The sequence below is a fragment of the Apteryx mantelli genome, chromosome 5 (assembly GCF_036417845.1).
Source record: "Apteryx mantelli isolate bAptMan1 chromosome 5, bAptMan1.hap1, whole genome shotgun sequence".
Taxonomy (NCBI): domain Eukaryota; kingdom Metazoa; phylum Chordata; class Aves; order Apterygiformes; family Apterygidae; genus Apteryx; species Apteryx mantelli.
Window position 1 is genome coordinate 17,479,611 of NC_089982.1, and position 23,269 is coordinate 17,502,879.

At 39.3% G+C, this 23,269-nt stretch overlaps 1 protein-coding gene across 1 annotated transcript in view; it reads right to left on the minus strand.

The window, feature by feature from the left end:
* PPP3CA (protein phosphatase 3 catalytic subunit alpha) overlaps positions 1–23,269 on the minus strand; it is a 210,853-nt gene that overhangs the window by 122,175 nt on the left and 65,409 nt on the right. Inside the window, exon 2 of the mRNA XM_067297560.1 lies at positions 584–784. Within this exon, the coding sequence (XP_067153661.1) occupies positions 584–784 (201 nt within the window). The remainder of the gene's footprint in view (positions 1–583; positions 785–23,269) is intronic.

Genomic DNA, 23,269 nt, shown 5'->3' on the forward strand with positions numbered 1-23,269 from the left:
AGGCATTTCCTGAGGATTAATGAGTGGGTGGTAATGTTTGATAGCCTAGGGCAGAATGGGTTCTGCAACCAGCACAATTCATTAATCCCCCAGGCAACACAAACTGGGATTCTGCTAATTTTTTTCTTTTTTGCTCTACTTGTTATTTTCCTTAACATTTAATTAAAATTTCTGTTTACTGTAACACCATTGTTCCTGCAGAGCCAAACTGTGACTGTACATCTGAATTGTGCTACTGTGGTGAAGGACATCTATAAAATTATGGAATTAATATCTAGAACAAGAGGCCAGATGCTTTTTCAAGTTTAATAAAAATTTTCTACTCTCCCACTATAGACTAAAATTGCTATCTACCTCAGAAACAAGAAGGGTCCTGCAGCAATGATCCTTTCCTCTAATTTACAAGATGCTTAGCAGCCTCCATTATCCTAGCGGCAGCAGACAAAGAAAGAATCAAGTATTGGAGAGGTAAATTAATGTGAAGCTTCCTTTCAGCTCCTTAGGAAGCCACATTCACTAATGCATTACTTAACATGTCCCAAACCAGCAACCATCACCTCCACCATCATAACTCCATACTAACCTGTGACTGGTGCATCTATGTCCAGCAAATTTTTTTCCTGGCGCAGAATTGAAGCTCCCTCTGTTATTATTCTCAAAGCAACACTCTCTTCCAGCCTCCCTTCTTTCATAAGATGTGCCTTTAAGATATCCACACGGGGCTTTCCATCATTATCAAACACTTCCTTAGCTGTGAGCCGGTGACTTGGAGGAAATGGGACAGCTGAGTGGAGAAAAACAAAAATATCTGATCACTTTTTACAATAAAACCTCTGTTACTGATAATGACACATTTCAAAAGTCATCTCTGCTGTCAAATAGTATTAGCATGGATTTTCTATACTCTGTTATAAACTTGTGGCTTATATTATACAAAGATGATCAAATATACCCTTAAAGCACACACATTCCCCAGGTTAAGTTATTCATGCAAATGAGAACTGCAACTTCATGTTTATAAAAAATTGAAAGGAAGATTTAGATCATGTTTACAGGTAGAAACTCTCAAACAACAGTAAAAAGGATGTGGCAGCATCAGGGAAAGAAGGGAGTGGAGCTTAAACTGCTCTAGTAGCATTACAAAACCTTGATACAATGCTCCCTTCCATTAAGGCCATAAAACGCATGGATGACAAGTGCAACATTTAATTTCTGTGCATGGAAATGCATAGAAATATTCCAATTAAAATGCTAAACTCCAAGACAGGTGTCTCTAATGACTTGGAGAGGGGTAGAGGATGTCTTTTTGTGTTAAAAACCAGTTATTTACACAAGAGACATTCAAACATCATCCAAGCATGCCTGAGAGCAAAAAAGCACACGCTGAGCAAGAGCACAGCAGAGCATGCATCAGACTGAGGTTTAAAATAAATTAATAAATAGGAGGGTTGCCCTAGCAACATGCCAGTGACTAGTGATCTGCGTATTGCCGTCACACAGGGTCTCAGGCTTACAGCAAACTTAAGATGCTCAGGCTTTGGCTCTCCTGAAGCCAGCTGAAGCGAGAAGCCTCCGAGGTGACGCTGTCCGCTCCCAGGCTGAGGCTGCAGCCTTACCCCAGCTTCACCCCTTTTCCCTCATGGTTCAGTTGGAGCAGCATTAGGCACTGCCTGCCTTGCCAGCCACAGGGTAATTATACTGATCCCTGCCACAGCTGCCGGAGGGTCAGGTTGTACGCAAGCTCTGGCTGGGGAGAGGAGCAGGCTGCAAGGCTGAGCCTGGCTGGCCGCATCCACCACCCGGCCGGGCCCTGCCAAAGCCTCTGCCACCTGGTCAGCATCTTACCAGGAGAGCTCTGCTGTCGTGGGAAATTAAACCCTCACATGGCAGATCAATGTGTCCGTTATTTTCAGTTTTCTTTACATTTAACAACCCATGTACTTTTAAAACAACCCACAAATCACACAGCATTTAAAATCCAACCCGAGAACTTTTTGCTTCCATTACCAGTAGGTAGCCAAGCAGAGAGGCAATTTCATTTTACACTGTTATTTTCCATGCATGTTTTAAACACAAACTGCTTCAGAAAAGGCTTTTTTTTTTTTTTTTGGTGGAATGTTTTTTCCTTTATGATGTCCTGGCTTCAATAGTCCCTTCACCAAAACAGCCTGCTGTGGGCTCAAGGAATAGGGGTCTTTGGAATATGCTGAAAACCAAACTGACTGCTTGCAGATTTAAAAATGGCACAAAAGTGGGCAGGGGAGAAAGTTTATCAAGTCACTGGCATCCCACTGGGATGGGAATCCTGCAGAATGGTTATTCTGGAGGAATGACATTCATAACCATCAATAAAGTAAAAAGCAAACAGTCCCGTCCCGTAACCCCTCCCCAAAAACACACAAAACCAAAAAACCCCATAGTTTTGGAGAGTCCTTCCACAGATCTGTACTGAGTTTCTCATTCATGCTACAAGAACTCCCACATGGTTTTACATTAGTTTATGTTTTAAATGGTAATTCTACAGTAAGAGTTAGACTTAAAAAATCAAAAGCTGATTTTGCTTTCCACAGCTGCTGCAGTCAAACCTACCCCACGACGCTCATAAAAATCAGACTGTTACGTGCTTTGCCAATCTCTCAGATATACCCACAGCAGGCCTCACTTCCTCAAGAGCAAGACAGCTACATACGTGAGCTATAAACAATTCATGATACCACACAGAAAAGAAAAATCAGTTTGGGAAGGTCCCCAAGCCTTTACCCTCCTCCTGCCAGGGCCGGCAGCGGAGCCCACAAACAAAAACACAAAACCAAAACCCACAAGGCCAGCTAGTCACAAGGATCCTGGATTTCCTGCATGGAGGAAGAAGAGGGAAAAGTTTTACTTGTCTCCAGTCAGTCTGGCTAGAAGCAGCACGTACCATTAGCTTGCATTCCCATGCAAGACAACAGCCTCTACGCTTCCCCTAAGTATTATGATATTAAAAAACAAAACAAAACACCCCGCTATGCAGCATGTTGCTGCTTTGAGGTAACTACAATATACCAGCATATGCTGAAAGGGGATTTTCACATGTATCAAGATGGAGGGCAAAACCAAGCAAGCAAGCGAGCAACCAAACCAGACAAGCCCTAAGACGTTACCTACTGGTTAACAGAAAAGTACAGCACGTGCTGTAGCACTGTACGAGCTCTGCAGGCAGATTTCTAACAAACAAGTACCAGCAGCTAATTAAAGAAAAAAAGATACCATTCCAATAGCAGATGATTAATGATTAATTAGCAAAAACATGAGCAATTGAATAGAGCACAAATTGCATCTTCCATTATGAGAATATTAATTTTGTATATACACATACACAAAGCTTTCACAGCAGAGCAACATAAGAAATGGTCATGTAGAAGTCCGTTAAACATAGTTCATTACTAGAATCACCAACAAATGCCAGGATCAATCAAAACCATGTTATAAATACAATGAACATTTAATTTCCCCATTGCTTTATATAGCAACATCTCTATCTGAACACACAGGCATCTTTAATCTCTTTCATACCTGCTTTCTTTTTCCACTTTTTTTTTTTTTTAAGCTACGCTATTAGCCCTTGCAACAAATAACTATTTCTTTCCAGTGGTTTTGTTTTTAAGCAAAAATAAAATTGAGAGCCTAGTCAGACAACCACTGCACACACAACACACACGACAGGGAAGAGCACACAGGGCTGAGGCCCAATGCTCCGGAGACCGGCGCTGCCACTGGGGAAGCAAGAGCAGCTCAAGAGGCGGCGGCAGGAGGGAAGAAGAGCTGGCTGAAGCTCCTAGGACCTCTCTCCTCCCCAGGAACTGACTCAGTGGACATTTTTGCAAAAAGAGGTGGGAATCTGCAGTAAACGAAGGTCATAGGGGCACACCCTGGAATATCGCCTTGGATGGAAACAAAGGGAGAGGTGAGAAAATTGGCACAAATACTTAACACATTTTCAAGAAGTTGAGTGACAAATGCCACAAATACAAGAACACCACACAAGAACATCACGCGCTATCCGCTTTCTGCAAGACTTAAAAACTGGTCTCTGCCTCGATTGACAATTGTTTAAAACCTTTTAGAGGCAAACTATTTCTTTGTATTGGCATTAAAAAAGAAAACCACTCACCATGTGAAATGCTATCATCATGGTTTGGTAATAAAAGACAAGCAGACCACAGCAACAAGCATTGCAAGGTTTTAACCCTTTACCTTACGCTGCCAGTAAGCATCCTCCTGAGATCCAAAAGCACAAGAGAACACTCCAGCGTTTTAACCACCTCCTGCTTTTTTCTTGAGCTTTCAGGTCTCTTGAGCATGTTCCAGCAAATGCAGAAAAAGATCAACCTGCTATTTTACTGCTCTTGCAGACTCTTGCAAAATCCATCTGACTGATAACACAGCCACTGTAAAGGTCAAACATATTGTTACAGTTTCTCTCAAATATTCAGCAGCCTCTCTAGAACAAATAAATAAACCATGAAGAGCTGTGCTTAATTAGAATTGAATGTGTTTGTGTGTGTGTGTGTGTGTAAATAAAATACAAGCATGCAACAAAGAAAGCAATTTTTTGTTTATATATTATTCATTTAAAAACTAAGCTGTATACTATGCTAATACCCTCAGGGAAGCTGCCCATAAGAAAAAGCTGTCTTTCACCAATATTCAAGTTCCCTGCACTCTACCTCCCGTAACAACGCTTGTCATGTAATTTCATAACAGACAGACAGCACAATCTACTTTTGTTAAAAGTAAATAAATGCTTTTCTCATCATTTGTAGGGAAAATGCACCAATAATGATCATCATTTCAGTATTACAATGTTTTGCCTTTGTCCAACGGTAATTTGCAAATCTGCATTTCAAGAAACATTTGTGCTACAGCAACAGCCAGACCTCAGCTTCTTAAAAAGGCTGAAATTTTTGCTATGTGTGTAAAAAAGTCAGGTCATTCTGGAGCTCTATTTTTTACATCTGCTTATTCATAATATTCACACTCAGGATACATAAAATTTTTCTCTGCCACCTCAGAAACTCCAGCAAATCTGTCTTTTTCAGATGGGAATAACATATTTCAATAGTTAACTAAACACTTTTTGCAGGACAACTTCTGCAAAGTTAGGCCCGTTTTACAACTTGGTTTAAACACATGGCACATTCCTGGGTGTTCCTGCTAAACAATACTACTACTAACATCAGAAACTGAGTATTTACTATTTAATTAGAGAGCACTGTATTTCCGTACCATGCTGTGCATGACCATAGGTACAAGTCAGTATATAAAGAGTCAAAGATAAACTTTTTGACCTAATGTTAATATTTTAACATTATATAATTCTGGATGCACCCGTTCCTGTACAGTCATGCCTAAAATTTCTAGATGGTTACTACTGTATTTTATTTCAAGAACACTGCGTGCTTCAGGTTGACACCTAGGAACTAGAAAGTGAGTCACCACCAGCAGTAGATGGTGAGAGACACGCAGTGAGACTTCACAGACCCTGCAGAGATTCCCAGAACAGTGATACTTGGGAATAGGACTGCCAAAACCTGCCATGGCACTGAAACATGCGGACACGCATTTCATTCCATAGATTCCCTCAGGCAACATGTGGGTGATGTTCTCATGTCCATATACATGTGTCCACATACAAGTTATCTAGCCACAGATCCGCTATTCAAGCTGCTACCACAGTGTCTTTTTTGTTTGTTTGTTTTTTAAATCAAGACTATTTTCCTAGCAGTTTTTTTTTTTTTTAAGGAGTAACATACATATGAGTTATTTAAAAGACAAAGTGCATTTTCAATAAACAGATTTGCACTATAGCATTCAGAACACATGCAAGTCTTTATTAGGTTTTTGTCCGCTTCATTTTTAGGCAGCAAAATATGTCACTATCCAGTAAAAAAAAACAAAGAAACCACCCCCAAAGGCTATTTACAAGACAGTGAAAGACTCAAAGCCAAATTTTCTCAGTGCAGCTACAAAGGGAGCTCCCATTCTGGTATTTTCTGAAAACAGCAGGTTGTATTTTACATTGGCTACTTCGATTAGAGTAGGCACACTCCAAATATCCTGCTTGGAAGGTATTACTGACTCTGAACTGTCACTGGAACTAGCAACCTCTCTACAAAAGTAAATTTGAGTGCACCATTTTAAGACACTACACACTTGAATACTAGTTTTTAACTAAATATACTCACCAGATTTTCACAGAACAATTTGAGAAAACTCAATAATTGCTGATACAAAAAAAAGTCAGAAAATAAAATCCAGAAAATAAAGCATAAAATATATTTTTTAAAAAGAGAGAGAATTACAGATTACCTACATAAACTCAGAATAAATTTTCCCAAGGCCAAGAAGTTCTTGCAGTATAAGTGAAAGTACTAGAACTGATGCATGCGTTCAAAGATGTAATTAAATGAATTTTACTCAAAACCAAGGTATGTTACTCCACGGAAAGCTGACTGTATACTGAGTTAGTCAATATGGCATAAAGGAACAGGCCATCAAAAAGAAGGGGCTGTTACATGGAGTTGTCTCAGAGCAACAGCACCTGTAAACCACATCCAGGAACAGACAAGAGTGCTCTTCCCCTGTAAAGCCCGCACATGCCCAGTTTCCAGAGAGAACAGAAGGAAAGAAAAGGATTCCTTTGACGGATACATTAAACAGCTGTCTAAATTGGCAGCATGGAAGCCAGGCCACCTGAGAATAGGGGATAACACCTATGATCCAGAAATAACCATTATCCATAGACTTGGTGGTCAGTTGAGGTTAAAAAAAAAAAAAAAAAGTCACCACTTACCCAAGATCACTGATTCTTCACCAGGTAACAGCTTGGGGCGGAGGGGTGGGGGGCAGATTTCTTGAGGAACAGTTAGGGGCAATAAAAACCAACCCAATAAAGCTGTGATTGCTACTGAAGTGGTTAACCCATTTCAATCCTTGATATTGTCACCAAGAGGCATTACAGGTTGGTAGGGAAGCTGCTTTCAAAAAGACTGAGATGAGTCTGACAGCTTCTTGAAAAGGCCATTCAGATGCATACAGGCTCAAAAAAGTGTATGATATATAATGATATATATATTTAAAAAAAAATGAAGAAACTTCACAAAATATTTCAACTCTGAAGAGATAAATCACTATTTTTAATATCTTCTGACATCTCAGTCACAACCAGAAAACAGCAAGGATGGAAGGGCCTCAGATAAGCTCCAACTTTGGAGTGCAGCTACGTTAAGAAGGTGGTTTGTAAATGGAAAGGCTAAGTCAATCACATAGTGTCCCCAACATAGTTAGTGCCAGCTGTTTCCAGATCCTCAGGCACCTGATGCAGCCATCTAATTTAAACATCAAGTCATCTACTCTTCCTAAAAGCTTTCCTGAATGCTTATTAAATTATCAATTTCCTTTTGAAATCATTTCACTTTTTTAACATTCAGAAAATTGATCTGTGAACAAATAGCTGACAGTTACTTCAGCTGCCACCACTTTGGAGGCTATTTCTCCTTCTGTGGTTAAAAAATATGGGCGAACTCAGGGGCCTGAAAACCACGTGGCATGGCGTGTGAACAGGATAAACTGGAATCACTGGCCGTGTGAACACGGGCAATGCCAGCTCCCCCATCCAGCTCCAGCCAGTGCACTTGGCTCCATCACTCCTCACCTGAAATGCACAACCGGAGCCGATCAGGTTGAGCTGTCCTCCTGTGGCATAATTCTGTGATACTTATGAAAAGAAAATTCTTTGCACAAAACACTTTTGCAGGCTTGGAGCCTCAAGCTTGCAAAGGAAAAGCCAACTCTCAGCCCCATAACACCTTCTACTCCACAGGAGAAGGTTGCAGGGGACCCACTGAATTTGTTCTGGCAAAGCAGGGACTGTACATTGTGCCAGCAGCTATTTTGTAACCTCTCAATGATGTGGCTATATTTTTGACAGGATAATCTCATCTCACCTCCCTCTGTCATTTCAATGAGCACACAGGGGCCTTTTTGCAAACAGATTAGTGACACAGCAGACAGGAAGGGCACCAAAAGTCACCATTAACTTGGGAACCCACAGAATGGGGCTGAAATGCTGTCATTTCTTTTGAATTAGCTGGCTGAGGTAAGGGAGTATTTTTAGCATCTTCAAATCTGAATTCCTAACACTGTCTTTGCACCAAAGTTGCCCAGTCTCAGAACTAACAGACAAAGCGTTCAAAAGTCACCAGTACAGTACTACCGCTTCCGGCCATTTCAGGAATCAGTATGGTCTTTTCGTTGAACTGCTGACCTTCTCCAAAATGTGCAATCCCCAAACAAGAAGCTGAGTACATAGCGTTTTTCTTCCTTTTTTGCTGCTACTAGAACTCATTAATACTCCTCTGGCAAAAGCATCTGCGCTCTCCAGCTTTGACTGCGTTTTACTCTAGTCGCTCTTTGGCTTTCCATTTTCATTACATGCATCCTTTTCGTGGAGCCAGTAAGCCGCTCAGCTGAGAACCTGCACGCAAAAACACCAGACTGCTTCCTGTATTGAACAACACTATCACATGCTATTTTTCCTGTTAGGGTTTCACAATCGTCTTCTATCTAGAAGTAGCTGTAAACTAAAATATACATATACATATATATTCATAATGAAAGCAGTACTCTGTATCAAAATACTTGTTTAGAAACAGGCTGGTTCTAAGCAGTAGTGCACATGCTCACGAGGACCTTAAGACGGGAAGTTTGGTCATCTGCATATTTCAGTGACTACAGTTTGTCTGTACTTTGAAATAATCGAAACAAACGGAAGTAATACATGCGGTAAAGGTGAAGATCTTGGCAAAATCCAGTCTGTTGGTCTTCATATTCCTCTATTATTTCTTTATATCACAAGGGCACCTCTAGGTTATTAGAAGCAGCTCAAGGTAACGATGTAAATATGTAATTTCAGGACAGCCATGATGAAAATGCTCCCAAACCTTAATATTTCTAGAAGATAGGTTTATACCGATCCAACTGCCCACATGACTGTCAGCCACACTGTCAACATTCATTTGAATGCTTCCATTTAAATGCCAAAAGCAACTGGCTGGTTAATAAAAAACCAGAAGTATTAGCATGTAAAGTACTGAATGCACACTGTCCCCTGTAAAACACTTCTTCAGCTTTTTTAAATAGTTTAGCAAACATAACCAATCTCTTCCAAAATTCAGGTCAAATTACACTAGAAAAGAAGGACCATACATAGCTATCCCAATGTAAGCCATCACAAACAAATATCAATAAGAAGAAAAATGAAAAACACCAATATAGGATTGCATGTTCTTTATATTCACCCAAGGAAACTTAAAAAAACCCAAAGAACAATTCAGATAGGAGTTCTTCCAAAAGGTGAAAACAGTGATACATTATTCTCTCTCTGAGCTCAGATCAAGAGAAACAAAACACACAAAGACCTGGATAAACATAGAAGATGCCCTTTGGCGTTTCATTTTAGTTTGGTGAAGTGACACACGTGTACCCATCCCAACTGCTCTGCACACTTTTATAATAATTTAAAGCCTTGATATCAATAACAAATATAAATTTGGATTACAATTAGTAGAAGCATAAGTTTTTAGACTAGAAACCATAACCAGCCAAATCTATCCCTAATCTTACCTCCCCAACTGACAAACAATCAGCAATAAAAATGTTTTGCACTCTCTCCAAAAAAATAAAATAATCACATGAAAACTTTTACAGAAACACATTAACAGGCAACATACACATAAGATACAAAATACCTTGAGATCCTAGGAGAAGTTAAAGGTTGAAAAGGAGATGGGGAAGAGGAACATTTTAGAACTGCCCTAAAAAAATCCTCATAACACAAAGAAATGGGATTGTCTGAAATATAAAATTGTATGGCCTGTGGTTATTTTCCAACAGCTTTCCCAAAGTATTTTTGGCCAGCTACAAACAAACAAATATTAGCAGTCTTATGGAGCACAAAGCAACATCTGTCTTTAAAATATTAGGAAAAAATATATCCTTTCCCTATATTTGAGATAACACATGAGTATTTTTGACATTTATTATCCCCTCCTGTATAGTTTAGGGGTAAAAAACAACTAAAAAATAAAGTAGAGAGGAAAAATTAAGTTTAACAGGAACCATTACCAGTTAGGACCAATACATATGGTTAAAAGTGGAAAAAGTGATTGTAGCTTCCTGGCCTCATCAGCAAAGTTTGTTTTTCTACTTTGTGTGTTACACCCAAGTTCTTCCATAGGCCTCCAACATCATACTGTTGAGCTTTGTTTTTATTAGCTTTTGGAACAGAGAACAATAATTATCCACAGTTTAAATTCCTTTACAGGAACAATTCATTTGGAGAAAAAGTCGGGGGGAAAAAAAAACTGTAACAATGGAAAATACCAAAGATCATCTGAGGCTTAGATAAGGAATTCACGCACACTCCTCCATCCCCCAAATATTTTAGCAATGGATAATTTCTCTTCTATTGCGAGACTTAACAATTGTTCCTAACTGGAAACAATTAAGAAGTGACTGCATGTGGGTAACAACAGAATTTTATTTAAATCAGCTGGGGGGGGGAAACAACCCACAACATATAGACATTAGGACCAGAATGACCTACAGGTGCCAATGCAGATTATGAAACCTTTTTGCTCTGACTTTATGCTTCAAGCTCTATTTCAGTTGGTAGACACTCTCAAGTGTCGGTCTCTTATCCGTCAAACCACGTAAAAGGAGCAATTCAGACAACACCTTGCTTAGAAACTGAAATCTTAGTTGAGACCCTCTCACACCTCTTTAGCACACCCACGTACCATTACCAAGTTTGGCCAAAACATCAGCTCAGTTAAGAGGTCAAAGACTCCAATGGTTTGGGAAAGGGCAGAAAGGCAAACATCCTTTTCTTTCCAAAGTTGCTCCATCAGGACAAGATTCAAATACAATGAAGGTTCAGCATGCAAAAACTGAGCACTGCGCATGGTCTTATTTTAGTTGCATGAATGTGTTGAAATCAGTTGCAAAAGGAAAGGTAAGGAAGCGCAGATAAAGCAGCCTTTAGTCACAGATGGTCTGTTTTAGAATACTTAAGCTTAAATGTTATGTTACAGAGTTACTTCGCTTAAATGTTACATTACAGAAGTTACTTCATGCAACAAGCAGCATTAGCTCACCTATTACTCTTACAAGGAAGTCCAGAGGCTATTTACTGCTTAAAGGAAATGGAAGTTACTGCCAGAATTACAAAATAATCCTTTGAAAAAAAATAACGTAAAGTTGTAATATTTCCAAATTAGGATGTTTTGGCATCTAGCAATCAACATCTTGCCCAAAAAGCTTGCAGCATTGGAGATAGGGGATGGGAACACTAAGAGATCCCAGTATTCTGCCGCCTGCTTGTTCCAGGCTCTAAGCTGCCAGTGCTGACCAAAAGACTTACAAGTAGCATGCTTGAAGTGTTTAAGCTTTAGTTTATTAAAGAACAACAAAAAACACTTAGCTAAGCCAAAAAATTTGAGAGTGTGAAGAACATTTTATAGAGTACTTTTAATGCCTGAACCATCCCATGTTAATGCCTGAACCATCCCACGTGTACTACATCAAAAAATCATGGTGATATGTAAATGTTAACATGCTTAATTACTTTGCTACTCATGAGAGCTGCACACAGTACCAAATTTTCACCAGTATTTCCTGAATTAGTCAGATAGGGCCAAAGTTGTATAAATTAAGGAGTAAAGCTGCCCTTTTCTGTTTAGGGGCCAGGTCACAAACCTGGAAAAGCATTACCATAAAAAGGTGTCAGTCATTCTTAATTGTTTTTCTCTGCAATTTAGCAGCTAGACACTAACAGTTTTTACAGAATGGTTTGGCTTTGTCTAGATCAGGATTTAGGGATGTATACATCACATTATGCAAAGTTGTATTCTTAAAAAAGTAGTCTTTACACTAAACACCCAAATACAATCTAAATGACTGATGTCCTCTGAAACTGAACTTTAACAACTCAGCACATGCTAAATATACTTCGTTTTGTCTTGCCTTATAGCTGAGATACTGCTTGCTAGCGTAAAACTAATATCACTGCTTTAAATCCTATTGTATACAAGACCTATGAGAACCTTTAAGAGTGAAATTTGCCACCTCATTTTCAGTTAGGGTGCAAGCACAACGTAAGCAGTACATAAGCCCTCTTTTGGGCCTCTGGGCAGTAGTGTCTTTCACTCCTGATAAAAAGAATTGAAGCTATTCCAGCATGTTGTATGAACCGATTCCCTGCAACTACTTATTCTTTCTCCAAGATCCTCAAGAACTAGTTTTCTTGTGATGTTATTACACTTCACATAGATGAGTGCTAAAGATTATGGACCGCATTCATCACTGTGTTATGCCACTGTAACTCCATTAACCAAACATTCCTTCCAATCCAGCATTAACGGATCATACTGTGTGAGCTTTCAGAGAGTGTTCAGCCTGCTCTAGCTATCTAAACAGAACTTACCAAACCAAATTGAGCTACGCTAGCATTAATCTGAAGTAATATGGCTGTGAATCAGACCTGGTATTTCTGTTCTGTTTTTACAGCTCACCTCTACTGACAGTCATACTGCCACGTGTCAACATGGAAATTCTGTCTTGGCATAATCTCCAAAGTAGCACCTCTCCGTGTTCATATTTATTTCCATCAACTAACCTGGACTGCCGTGAAAGTTGTTTTTATTTTAAAAATCTTTACAAAAACATATGCAGGATATAAGGAAAAAATTCCTATCTGTCCTTATACCAAGAGACATGTTCCCCCTTTTATTTTTTCCCCCTTGGCTGCTTTTCCTATCTCAAGCAAGCAATTGCCAAAACCTCTTCATACATCTGCAACTTTAAGGCTTAAACACAATAACTTGGAGGAAAATGAAGTCTTAAGCACACTGAAGTGTCCTCAAACAATCCATATTACTTTCTTTGAAGTCCCAATCTTTTGCTGCTTGCTAGACACAGACACCTTGAAAAGAGCATGCACAAGTCCTGACACTCAAGCCATGCTACAACCACCACCTGGAGCTTAATACGAGTGTTATATGCATATTTTCTTTGCTCCAAAAAGTCACCATTTCTGACTCCTGGTGTTTCAGGCACCATGAAGTCTTTGTTCAAAGCTAGAATTTTGACATTTGCAGCTAAGAAAGGCTTGGAAAGTGTCAGCTAACTACACAAGCCAGGCTGTCTAGTTAAATTCCCGCTGAGCTTTCTAGGAGAGTGTGAGCAGCCCAGAATATGAAGAAAGTAGGTTTTTGTTGATTGGACCAGTGTGCACTTTAGGCCTTTTTACAATTGTTCAGCTGAGTTTTATCTGGGTATACGTGGCAGCAATGGAGATGGTTTCAAAGCCCTCAGTATAAGCTTTTAGTCCTGTATTTTAAAGGATATTTAATCCAAACTCTACTTTTATATCGTCATAAAGATGCTTTTATATTTTTGTAAACTATATCTTCCTTCAAATCTCAATTGCTATATAACAAACATATTGGATAAAAACAAATCTGTCTAAACTTATCATTTTGCTGATATTCTCTGAAACGTCCTGTTCTTAGCAGAGCATTAGCGTTTAAAAAAAAGGCAGCTTTATTAGACTATGAGAGAATCAGAAACCTGTGCTTTATTCCCAGTTCTGTCATGTACAAGCAAATTAATCTTCAGCTACTTGCTGATGACTATATCCACAGAGAGCCCTTAGCCTTGCGATGCCCAGGTCTGCAGCTCACAGGCCTGCATTAAGCACTGAGGCTCTGTGAAGAATGCCCAGAGCTTGGCATAGCAGAATAGGATTTCCCATACACTTATCCAAAAAACCCTATCAAACTAGCAAAAAAAGCCAGAGAGAAACAGAGAAGACAGGGCTCTCCCCTGCATAACAGTGAGATGGATGAAGGCCCTCACAGTCCCAGTCACAAATCGGAGCCTCAAATCCTTTTGTAGAGGAGAACAGGTCACTGGGAAAAACATGGTCTAATCTCTTCTGGGGTGAGGAAGGGAGGCCAGCAGCATGCCTCAGGCACTGACTTCTCTGTGGTCCCAAGGAGCCTCAATTCTTTTTTTGCTCGGTCTTCAAGAGAAGCTGAGGAAATTGTCTTTTCCTCCAGGAAGAGATGAGTGTCAGCACACCTTCCTGGGAGGTGACAAGTTTTGTTCCTCCTGGAACTGTAGAGTTTTATTTATCTTGGGATGCAGGGATGGCTGCAGGATTAATTTGGGGGGCTTAGATAAGGGGGTGGAAGGGGGAGCAACTGTGCAACTTATTGATGCAGCATGGCAGCAGCTTATACAAATACAAAACACATTGTTTTCCACAAAAGGAATGGTTAAAAAGGAAACAAACAAACAGACAAACCCAAATAGGACTCAAGTGTTCTAGAAAAGATTCAAGTCAGGATTTTTTCTTTTTAAGATTTCTGCTTATACATGAAAGTAACCATCATTAGCCAGAGGAGAAGCCACAGATGGTATTTGTCATGGAAATATAAAGAGGGATCCATTCACCAAGGGATTGCAAATGATACAACTAGCATACACATTTCACTGGCTCTTAGTCTCTCAAGACCATTCATTCGTCATATTACCAACAGATGAGCTTATCTGCAAGGTTCATCTGATTTTTTTGAATAAATAACCTTAGCAGGAAGCAAATTTATTTATCTAAAATATCATTATACTGACATTACTGATCTAAATAATATATCTGGGCTAATATATTACTACCATAATGAGGCAAAGCAACATAAGGCAAGGCAGGATCTAGAGACGCAAGTCACAATCAAGTCTAGCACTGAGAAGAGCTCCAACACATATAATTCCTGAATCTGCTATTTAGTTTTTCCTTCTGAGAGACAGTGCTATGCTGTTCTATTTTACTAGATATATTACTTCATTTCTGCATATCATCTTGACTCAAGGAAAACAACTTTGACTTACATAGAACATGGAGTTGTTTAGTGCTTTTATTCAAATATCAAGGGGCTAGTTCCTGGTACTTGTAAGAGTAAGAAATGTCTTTTCAAGATTGCAGTTACCTCTAACACTGAAAAATGGTCTTGCATTAACAAAGCTTATAATAAGGGCCTACAAATAAAAGGCACAATTCACAGCTCAAACAAAAGCACACGACAAGGCAAGCGTGGAACCAGAGGATTCACTGGACACTGTTTTGTGCAGATTTCCACACCTGGGCAGGAGAGGCAGCAGGAAGGTCAGAGAAGCTGGGAAAGAACAAAAACTTCACAGCCTGAACAAGCATCAGGAAAACAAGCTGGAAAAAGCCTGTGAGAAAGTCTTTCAGGTAGTATTAAACACCCAAGCAGGAACAGAACTACACACAGACTTTCTCCTGCTTAAACCATCTCTTCAGCATTTGTACATACTTGTGCATTTTTAATAAAGCTTTAGGAAAAAATAATCAACAAAACCATCCCTCATCCACTTTCTTTCTCCAAAACAAAATACTCCAAGACCCCTGGTGTGTAGCTAGTCTCTAAAATCAAATAGAGGGACAAGCATGTCTATTGGTATTTTCCAAAGTTGTTTAGAGAAAGAGCAAACCTCTCCCCTAGCTTTGGCCATACACAAGAATGGCATTCAAAAAGGGGATGCAACATTAACTGTAAGACAGAGTCCAAATATATGCCATACTGCCTTAATTATATAGCCTACACCTCATAACCGCTTCTCTAGCTGCATTTATGACCAAGGTAAGAGTTAGGAAGGTGAATGGTGGAACAAAAGGAAGCACCTTTAAAAATTACAGAGCTATCCTTCACTGAACAATTTGCCCTATGCAATTTCAAAATCAAGTTGTTGGGGTTTTTTGAATACCCATGGCTTTGCAAAATTAAAAAACCCTCACATTCCATTCCAGCAACAGCTGTCCACCAAAACAAATCTGCAAAGCTTTGCTTCACTCTTCCCGAGTGATTTATCCCCCACTTTTTTTCCCCTCTTCTCAACCTCAAATGCTTCTTACAAAATTTACAAAAATTAGTGTTCATGCCTCTTGAAAACACTCCTCTTTTAATTTCTGTTACCCTGCACCATGTGCAATGAATGCAGAAGTACCTTTAAGGTGGGCAGAGATTGCACCTAGACATCAAATATTTAAAATACATACCTGTGCAAAATTATTTTAAACAAAACATTCCATCCAACACGTTCTGCATTTAATAGACAATTTATCAAGGCGGGGGGGGGGGGGAAGGCACCATAGTGGTATCAAGACATACTGCTGATGCCCTTTTTATACAGTCTCACTTATGTCCAGTCATAAGGGAGAATTATGGTTAGAGAAGTTGTATAGGATGAATATACTTGAGTGTGCAAGTGTGTGTATGCTCACGCATGCAAGTAAAGCCTATGCAGATTGCAGGCTTTATCTATTAAACCGATACAGAACTAGAGAAAGTACCAAGGGTTATACCAGCTTCTATTTCCTTTTCTCATACACACACACCAAAAAAAAAAAAAAAAAAAAACACACAAAAAAATCCCTACAGAGCTGAGAAATTAAAAATTATATACTGACTGGTAATATTATATTGTGCAAGTGTAAATAATCAGTCACTACTGGGAGTGATGCCATAAGAAATTAAAACATCTTCATAAAAATCCAGAGAAAGTATACTTCTTAAAGTCACACCACCTCCACATGAGATATTCCAGTTGAATTCAAAGGGTAAGGGAGACTAATCCACATGTTCCCAGGAGCCTCGAGGATCATAACTAGCAAACATCCTGAATAGCTTCTAAGCTATACTAACTCTCAATCAATACAAATTCAAGCCCAAACCTCCAAAAGCATATTATCACCATTTGAACAAGTTTTTGAGGGAAGAGGTATAAAGAATTGCATCTTGGGGCTTTGAGTACCCTGGGCAATTTTGATCCTTCAGATCCTTCTAAAATAGCGTGCATTATACCCAAAGTGCATAGTGAAACAAATTCCTCAGTACAGGCTACCTTCGTTTTGACCCAGGTCCCTAGAACAGCGTCGTCTCTGTTCAAAGAGCACCTTAAGCAAAGCTGTTATCTCCAGGAGCAATATTACTTTGACAGCACAAAAGAGTCTCTCATGTTCTGTGGGCAGCCAGTGGGTAGCTCCAGGTTTGAAGTACCCTCTTTCATCACCAGACAACTCTCGGGAGAAGGTGAGCCTTTCAAAGGCCCTCCATTTCACAAAAAATATCTGTACAAACAAACTAAATCCAGTCAGAAACTGCAGGTAAGTGCTCAAGTGAGGGGCACGTTCTTGTCTCCTTCCCACACCCTAAGGAACAATTTTTGTTCACGAATAAAACTCTTGCCTGTCAGGAAGGTCTCTAAAATGCAATTAAAAAGGTACTGAATACATTTGTTTCCAATTTTAAAAATATAAACCAATTTTTAAAACAATTTTTCCAGCACAGAACTAATTAGAAAGATGACAGCCATTCCCAGTCATTCCATTTTGCTAATTGTTCCCCTGGAATGCCACTGGAGAGCCACAAACAATATTTAAATTTGCTTTCACACTTCTTTGTGGTCTTTGCATATTTGTAAAAAAACAGACAGTAAGTATATTAGAATGTCTGCTTTTCACGACAAAACTGCACTTTTCTGTAACTGTAGGCCATTTTCCTTGTAAATGCAGCTGCTCTGAAGATTTGAGATGACCAGATAAACTGAAGGTCATCATTGTTAAAGATACATAGTGTGCACGTTAGGGAAAAAAAGTTTATAGGTAAGACTATAAATAAAAATTAATAACCACCTTTGCATTATGACTTATTTTGTTTTTCCCCTAAAGCACATTATGACTGGAGATACAAAAGTGTTTCTCATATAACTGTTGAAGTCATTTCCTTGGACGCTATGGAATGGAAGTCAGCGCAAAGGAAGGCACAGTTCAGGACCAAAGGCTCCCGCCCCACAGATTGCGTCCCAGTCCTGACACGGAGGAAAGCGCATCTTTTAAGATTCACTTCACATTTCAGAGTGGCTTCCAGTAGCACATGTCTAAAGACTGCAGAATCTCATCCTTTTACCCTGCTTTTTCTCCCCTATGATTCTCTCAGTTATATTTTGCCATAAAAGAAAGCTGTACTTTTTCCAAGACACTTACACTGCATTGCATAAAACTTACTAAACAGAATCAATTCCTGTCATCCAGCATGTGCAAAATCTCAAAAGGAACTGCAAAGGCCTAAGTGATTTGCATCTAATTTTGTTTTGAAAACATGTCACTGTGTAACTTCTGAACACTAAAGTTAAATTTATGTCTTTTTATTACAATGCCGTAAAATGTGTTTGGGGGGAAAGGAGATATTACTCACAGAAATCAAGCTACCCCTGCAAGTTTAAGTAGTTTTTACGCATTCTTGGCTAACACCCACTGAAGGAAAAAAAAATTTACAGTAGCCAGTTAAGCTTTTGGTATCTATGGAAAAAGGTTTGTATAGGTTTTGTGTTTGGAGGAGTATATCCAAGAATTAATCCATCTTTGAATACAAGAGTTTTGCAATTCAGTTCTTCAATGGGTATTTAAGCCCCAGAGAGTTTGGGTTTTTGCTCATCATTTTACTACAGCCGATTCCCTTCTACCGCTGGCTGAAGGGCCAGTAAGGAGGTTTCTGTCAAAGCAAACAATTCACGACACAGCCTGCTCCAGCTGAGAGGAGCCCACTGAAACACACAGGCCTCACACCACATGCAGAATCTGTGTTCATATCCCTGCTAGAAAAGGCTGCTATGCCAAAAAGATGATATTCTGGTACTACAAATAGTGGCAAAAGCTTGTCGAGCAGTTTTCCTCCAACCCAGCTGCACCCGTTCTTTCCACGGCCTGCTTGCCCCTGCCGTTCCCCTGAAGTGCACCCATTCTGCGACTGCCTCTCCTGGCCTGGCGCAGCAAGTCCGGGCAACCCACCGTTACAGGGTTTTGGCACGCAGTCTTCACTTGTTTTTCTCTGCCGAACCCAAAGTCCTACCACAACACATAGAAACTCCTCAGCGCAGAATTTCATCAGGGTACTGTCTCTCAGGTTTCTGACCAGAACCGGCAGGCTTGAGCTTCTTCAGCCATTTTCCAAATGCTTTTATTGAATGCTGCACAGGCAATAAATCAAGTCAGGGGCCAGTAGATGGCACCAACAAACATGCAGCATTCTTCACGCTTGCAGGACTATTAGCCACCTTGCCACTGTATACTGTAAATGGCTTCATCTATGCAACAGTTTTCAAGCATTATAAAAGTCTTTTAACCTATGTTCATTCTCCTTTTACAATGGAAACATTTTCATTCTTTTTCTAAACAAATTTTACTGCAAAATGGAAGGACATCCCCTGCAAAACCTAGAAAAAGCCTGATGAATTAACAGGGGCCTGTGCTGTGCAGCCATGGACTTGCTTCTGTCTTTTTAAAGGCATGAAGTAAAAATCCCACAACTACCTATTATATTCCTTCTCATTTAATGCCCCGGAAGTAATGAGCAGCAACAGCAATATTGCACCATAACTGGGGACAGAACACATTTTAACTCACAACTGCCATATTTTTAGATTTAATTTAAACTGCAAAATAGTAAATCTAACTGCAGTCACTATGTGCTTAAAAAATTTTCCTTCCCCTACCTACCTCCTTCAAGCTTTGCTAATCACTTTCTGTTCTGCTCATAAACCCTATCTGAGCTTTTTCACAGACATTTTGTTTACATAATAGCTTCAATGAACATTCTTTAACAAAATAACTATTTTGTTGGATAACGTGGCTACAAATCTATTTTCTAACAAAAAATGTAATGCAAGACAGGGAGGAAATTTGTCCTGTTAAAGATAGGGTAGAATTTCTAGTATTGTCTTCCAGGGGGAAAAAACACAAAACACCTTAAGCATAATTAGGGGAGCAGTATTATTAAAAAAAAAAATCCTAACACCCTAACACTGTATTAAAAAAAGGAGAAAAGATGAGAGAAACTGATTTTCACTCTATTTCAAAAGAAACACAGGGGGCAGGTGAGGGAGAGGGGAAGAGCTGATCCTGGCCAGAGGGAAGAGACAAGACCACAGTAATGCCCCAGACCAGAGCTGATAAAGAACTCTTATGACAGACCCACCATCCCAATCAGCCCCTCCAGCAAACTACTATCTGTAAAATAAAGAGCAAAACCAATCCCAGCCCCATATTTGTTCCCTCACACATCCTTTCCAAGATACTTTCATAAATGGGCAAGAAGAGTCTTGCTATAAAAATCTAGTAATCATCAGATAATGAATCAATTACTTGGCCGCTTCAAGGCCAGCGATAATTTGCTTCAATTACTAATTCAACATTCACACTATAATGCGGAGAATAATGTAACAAATACATTTGAGAAGCACATTTAACGAGCTGCTTCATCAGCTCTGGACTGAGTCCATAAATGGCTTACTTTTCCAGCAGAGTTCACATTACAAATAAGATCCATTGACCTTTAAGAGAGAGCAGAAAAAAAGAGCAAACCAAAGTCTGGTTTAACTACGAGTACAACTTTCTGAAGCACAAGTTGAGGCATTTTCAATTATCTTTTATCAAATACTCAGTGAAACAGAGGAGATTAAATTAAGTGCACTTCACCTGAATCATTTTCTGCAGAAAGCAGTGGTCTCAAATTGCTTGGCAGCTTGATAAAGAGTAGAAAAATCTTGCCCTTCTGTCATTTCAGTGAAAGGGAAGTACAAACTTTATTTCATATTACATTTGTAGGACACAAAGGTTTTTAAGATTAGTATTATCTTAGTATTAAGAACGTCAAGACACTAATGTTTATTAAGTAGGATTTACCAAACAGATTCTGTTATGCTTAATTTCTTGAACATGTATTAACAAAGTCCAAGACCTCCTTTGGGAATTTCCCAAAGCAGTGGGGAATCCATCTCTTATCCAGATTTGGGTAAGTCGGCAAACTCATATTTTTCAAGTTTTACCGTTGTTAACCCTGTCTTCTCTCCAGCATAACTTTCAGACTCTTCTTTGTTTAAGCAGCAGACCAACAATAATCTCAAAGATGGCTGCACTGACTGTATCATCACCAAAAAGTAATTAACCTGGTTCTGAGAAAGCATTGCCAAACGCTGCCCTGCTCCCCCAGATGCAAAGAACAACATTATAGTTTCAATCTGTTCTCAGGCAAATTCAGTATGAGGTGTTGGCAGTAAACTTTACATGCTAAACAATCTTATTAACTTTTGGGAACATTAACTTTGGACTCTTGCGGTGCTGCCATTTTCCACCTGAGGCACTGCCACACTGCGCGCTTTGACAAACAGGCTCTTTCAGCCCCCTGCTCCAATACTACCTTTCATGGATGTAAACCACCTGACCATCCCATAATGATACTGAAATCCAAGAGACTCAGTGGCAATAGGGTAGTTTTCAGATTTTTGAAAGACTTCCAGTTCAAACTCAGGCCTGTTTTATGGCTGTGCCCTATGGGACACATTAAGGAATCACAGTACATGGATATCCATTCTTTTTTCACTATCTGAAAGATCTTAAAATCCATATTACTGTCCTAATCATTTAAAGGTATTTAAATATTCCAATAATTACTTCATAGCAAATTCAAAAGGATAAATTCTACATTTAAAACTCTATAGTCAAACTGAATATCTTCCAATTTAACTTCTTTGAAAAAATCCTACTTATTAAATTCTCAATCTTACAAACAAAAACTCTGCTATTTCTAAATTACCCAAGTCCTACACTTACATTCACCAACATTCAGCAGACCTTTCAAACAACACTGTTCCCTTGATATACAGAATTTGTAAAGCAAATGCGATTTTCCTATTCTTTTTGATATTTTGGTAGCATCATTGTCAGAATTTACCCTGTCTATAATGAGGGATGGACACTCAGGGATATTGTTCAGATTCAATCATAGATTCTTAACTGGTAGTTATCACTTGAATCTGCAACCTTGGCTGACAAGACAAACAAAACATCACTGAATTTATGGTTTTAGTATTTCCCTATTCTGTGGGCAGCCAAAATGATGCGACACACTTACGCATGTCAACTTCAGCAGCAGATGTCAAGCAAGTTAAGTTGTTTGTCTCCCCCTGCTCCCCAAGCTTAAAACCTTCCAAACGGATTCCTAAAACATTTTCTGGCTGGAAGCTCTGTATTAAGCTCTGTTTCCAAGAAAGAAGAAGAAAAAATGTTTGGGCTAATCCGGCAGGCAAGAAGAAAATGTTGTTCCACACAGAGAATGGAAAGAAAATACAAAGGAACATAGCATATCCATCCTTTCCACTGGAGAAACTATGCTTTATTTCATAATACCAAAGTGTGGATAAAACATATTATGCCTTCCTCCACAAATTAAGGTTCATGGCAGAGGTCCTGCAAAACATAATTGAATCAGTTTGTACAGCAGTTTCTCTTCAAACTTCACCCTGAATTTTTTGGGGATGCACATTAGCAGACTGTGTTCAAATTTGTGGGACTCCCCATTGATCCCCACATGTACACATGGGATTCCCCATTGACCAGATGAACATACTGAAATCACAACACCAGCAATACTTGCATATACCACCTTCAAAACAAGTTAGATTTAATTGATGTGTTATAGACAGACATTTCAGCACCAGTGCAAAAGGCTTGCTTTCCAATGTACCAGGTGTATAACGTAGTAACACATTATTTTCATAGTGTGTGGGAGACCTATATTGTGCAAAACATTAACAGTTTACTCAGTTGAACTAACTTTATACAGTTCCCAGAGAAACCACAGTATAGAAGCATGCTAAAGATGCATTCACTGCAAAAAATCTTGCCACAGGGAAGAACAATTATCAAAAGCAAAACAAACACATACTTCTAACATACATACATACTTATTATATACATATGTTAATGGGGGGGTACGCTAAAATCCTTTCCTTTGGAATTCAAAATGAACTGGGACATGCAATCACACTTTTTTTTTCCCCCAGCCCTCAGGAATGCAGTCTGCCATCAATGACATTTAACTCTGATTACCAGAGAATTAGCATTTCAGACACAATACTCAAAACACATTCTCTCCCTCCTCTTTCAGAGTTCAGAAAAATGTATTAGGAAAACCCTAATGGCAGGCCACAAAGCTTCCTGATCAGAAAGCACAGTGGAAACGTGCATCTGCGAAGCAAGGAAGGAAGAAGAGGGACATACACATTTCACTCAGTAATAGGCCGATACAGT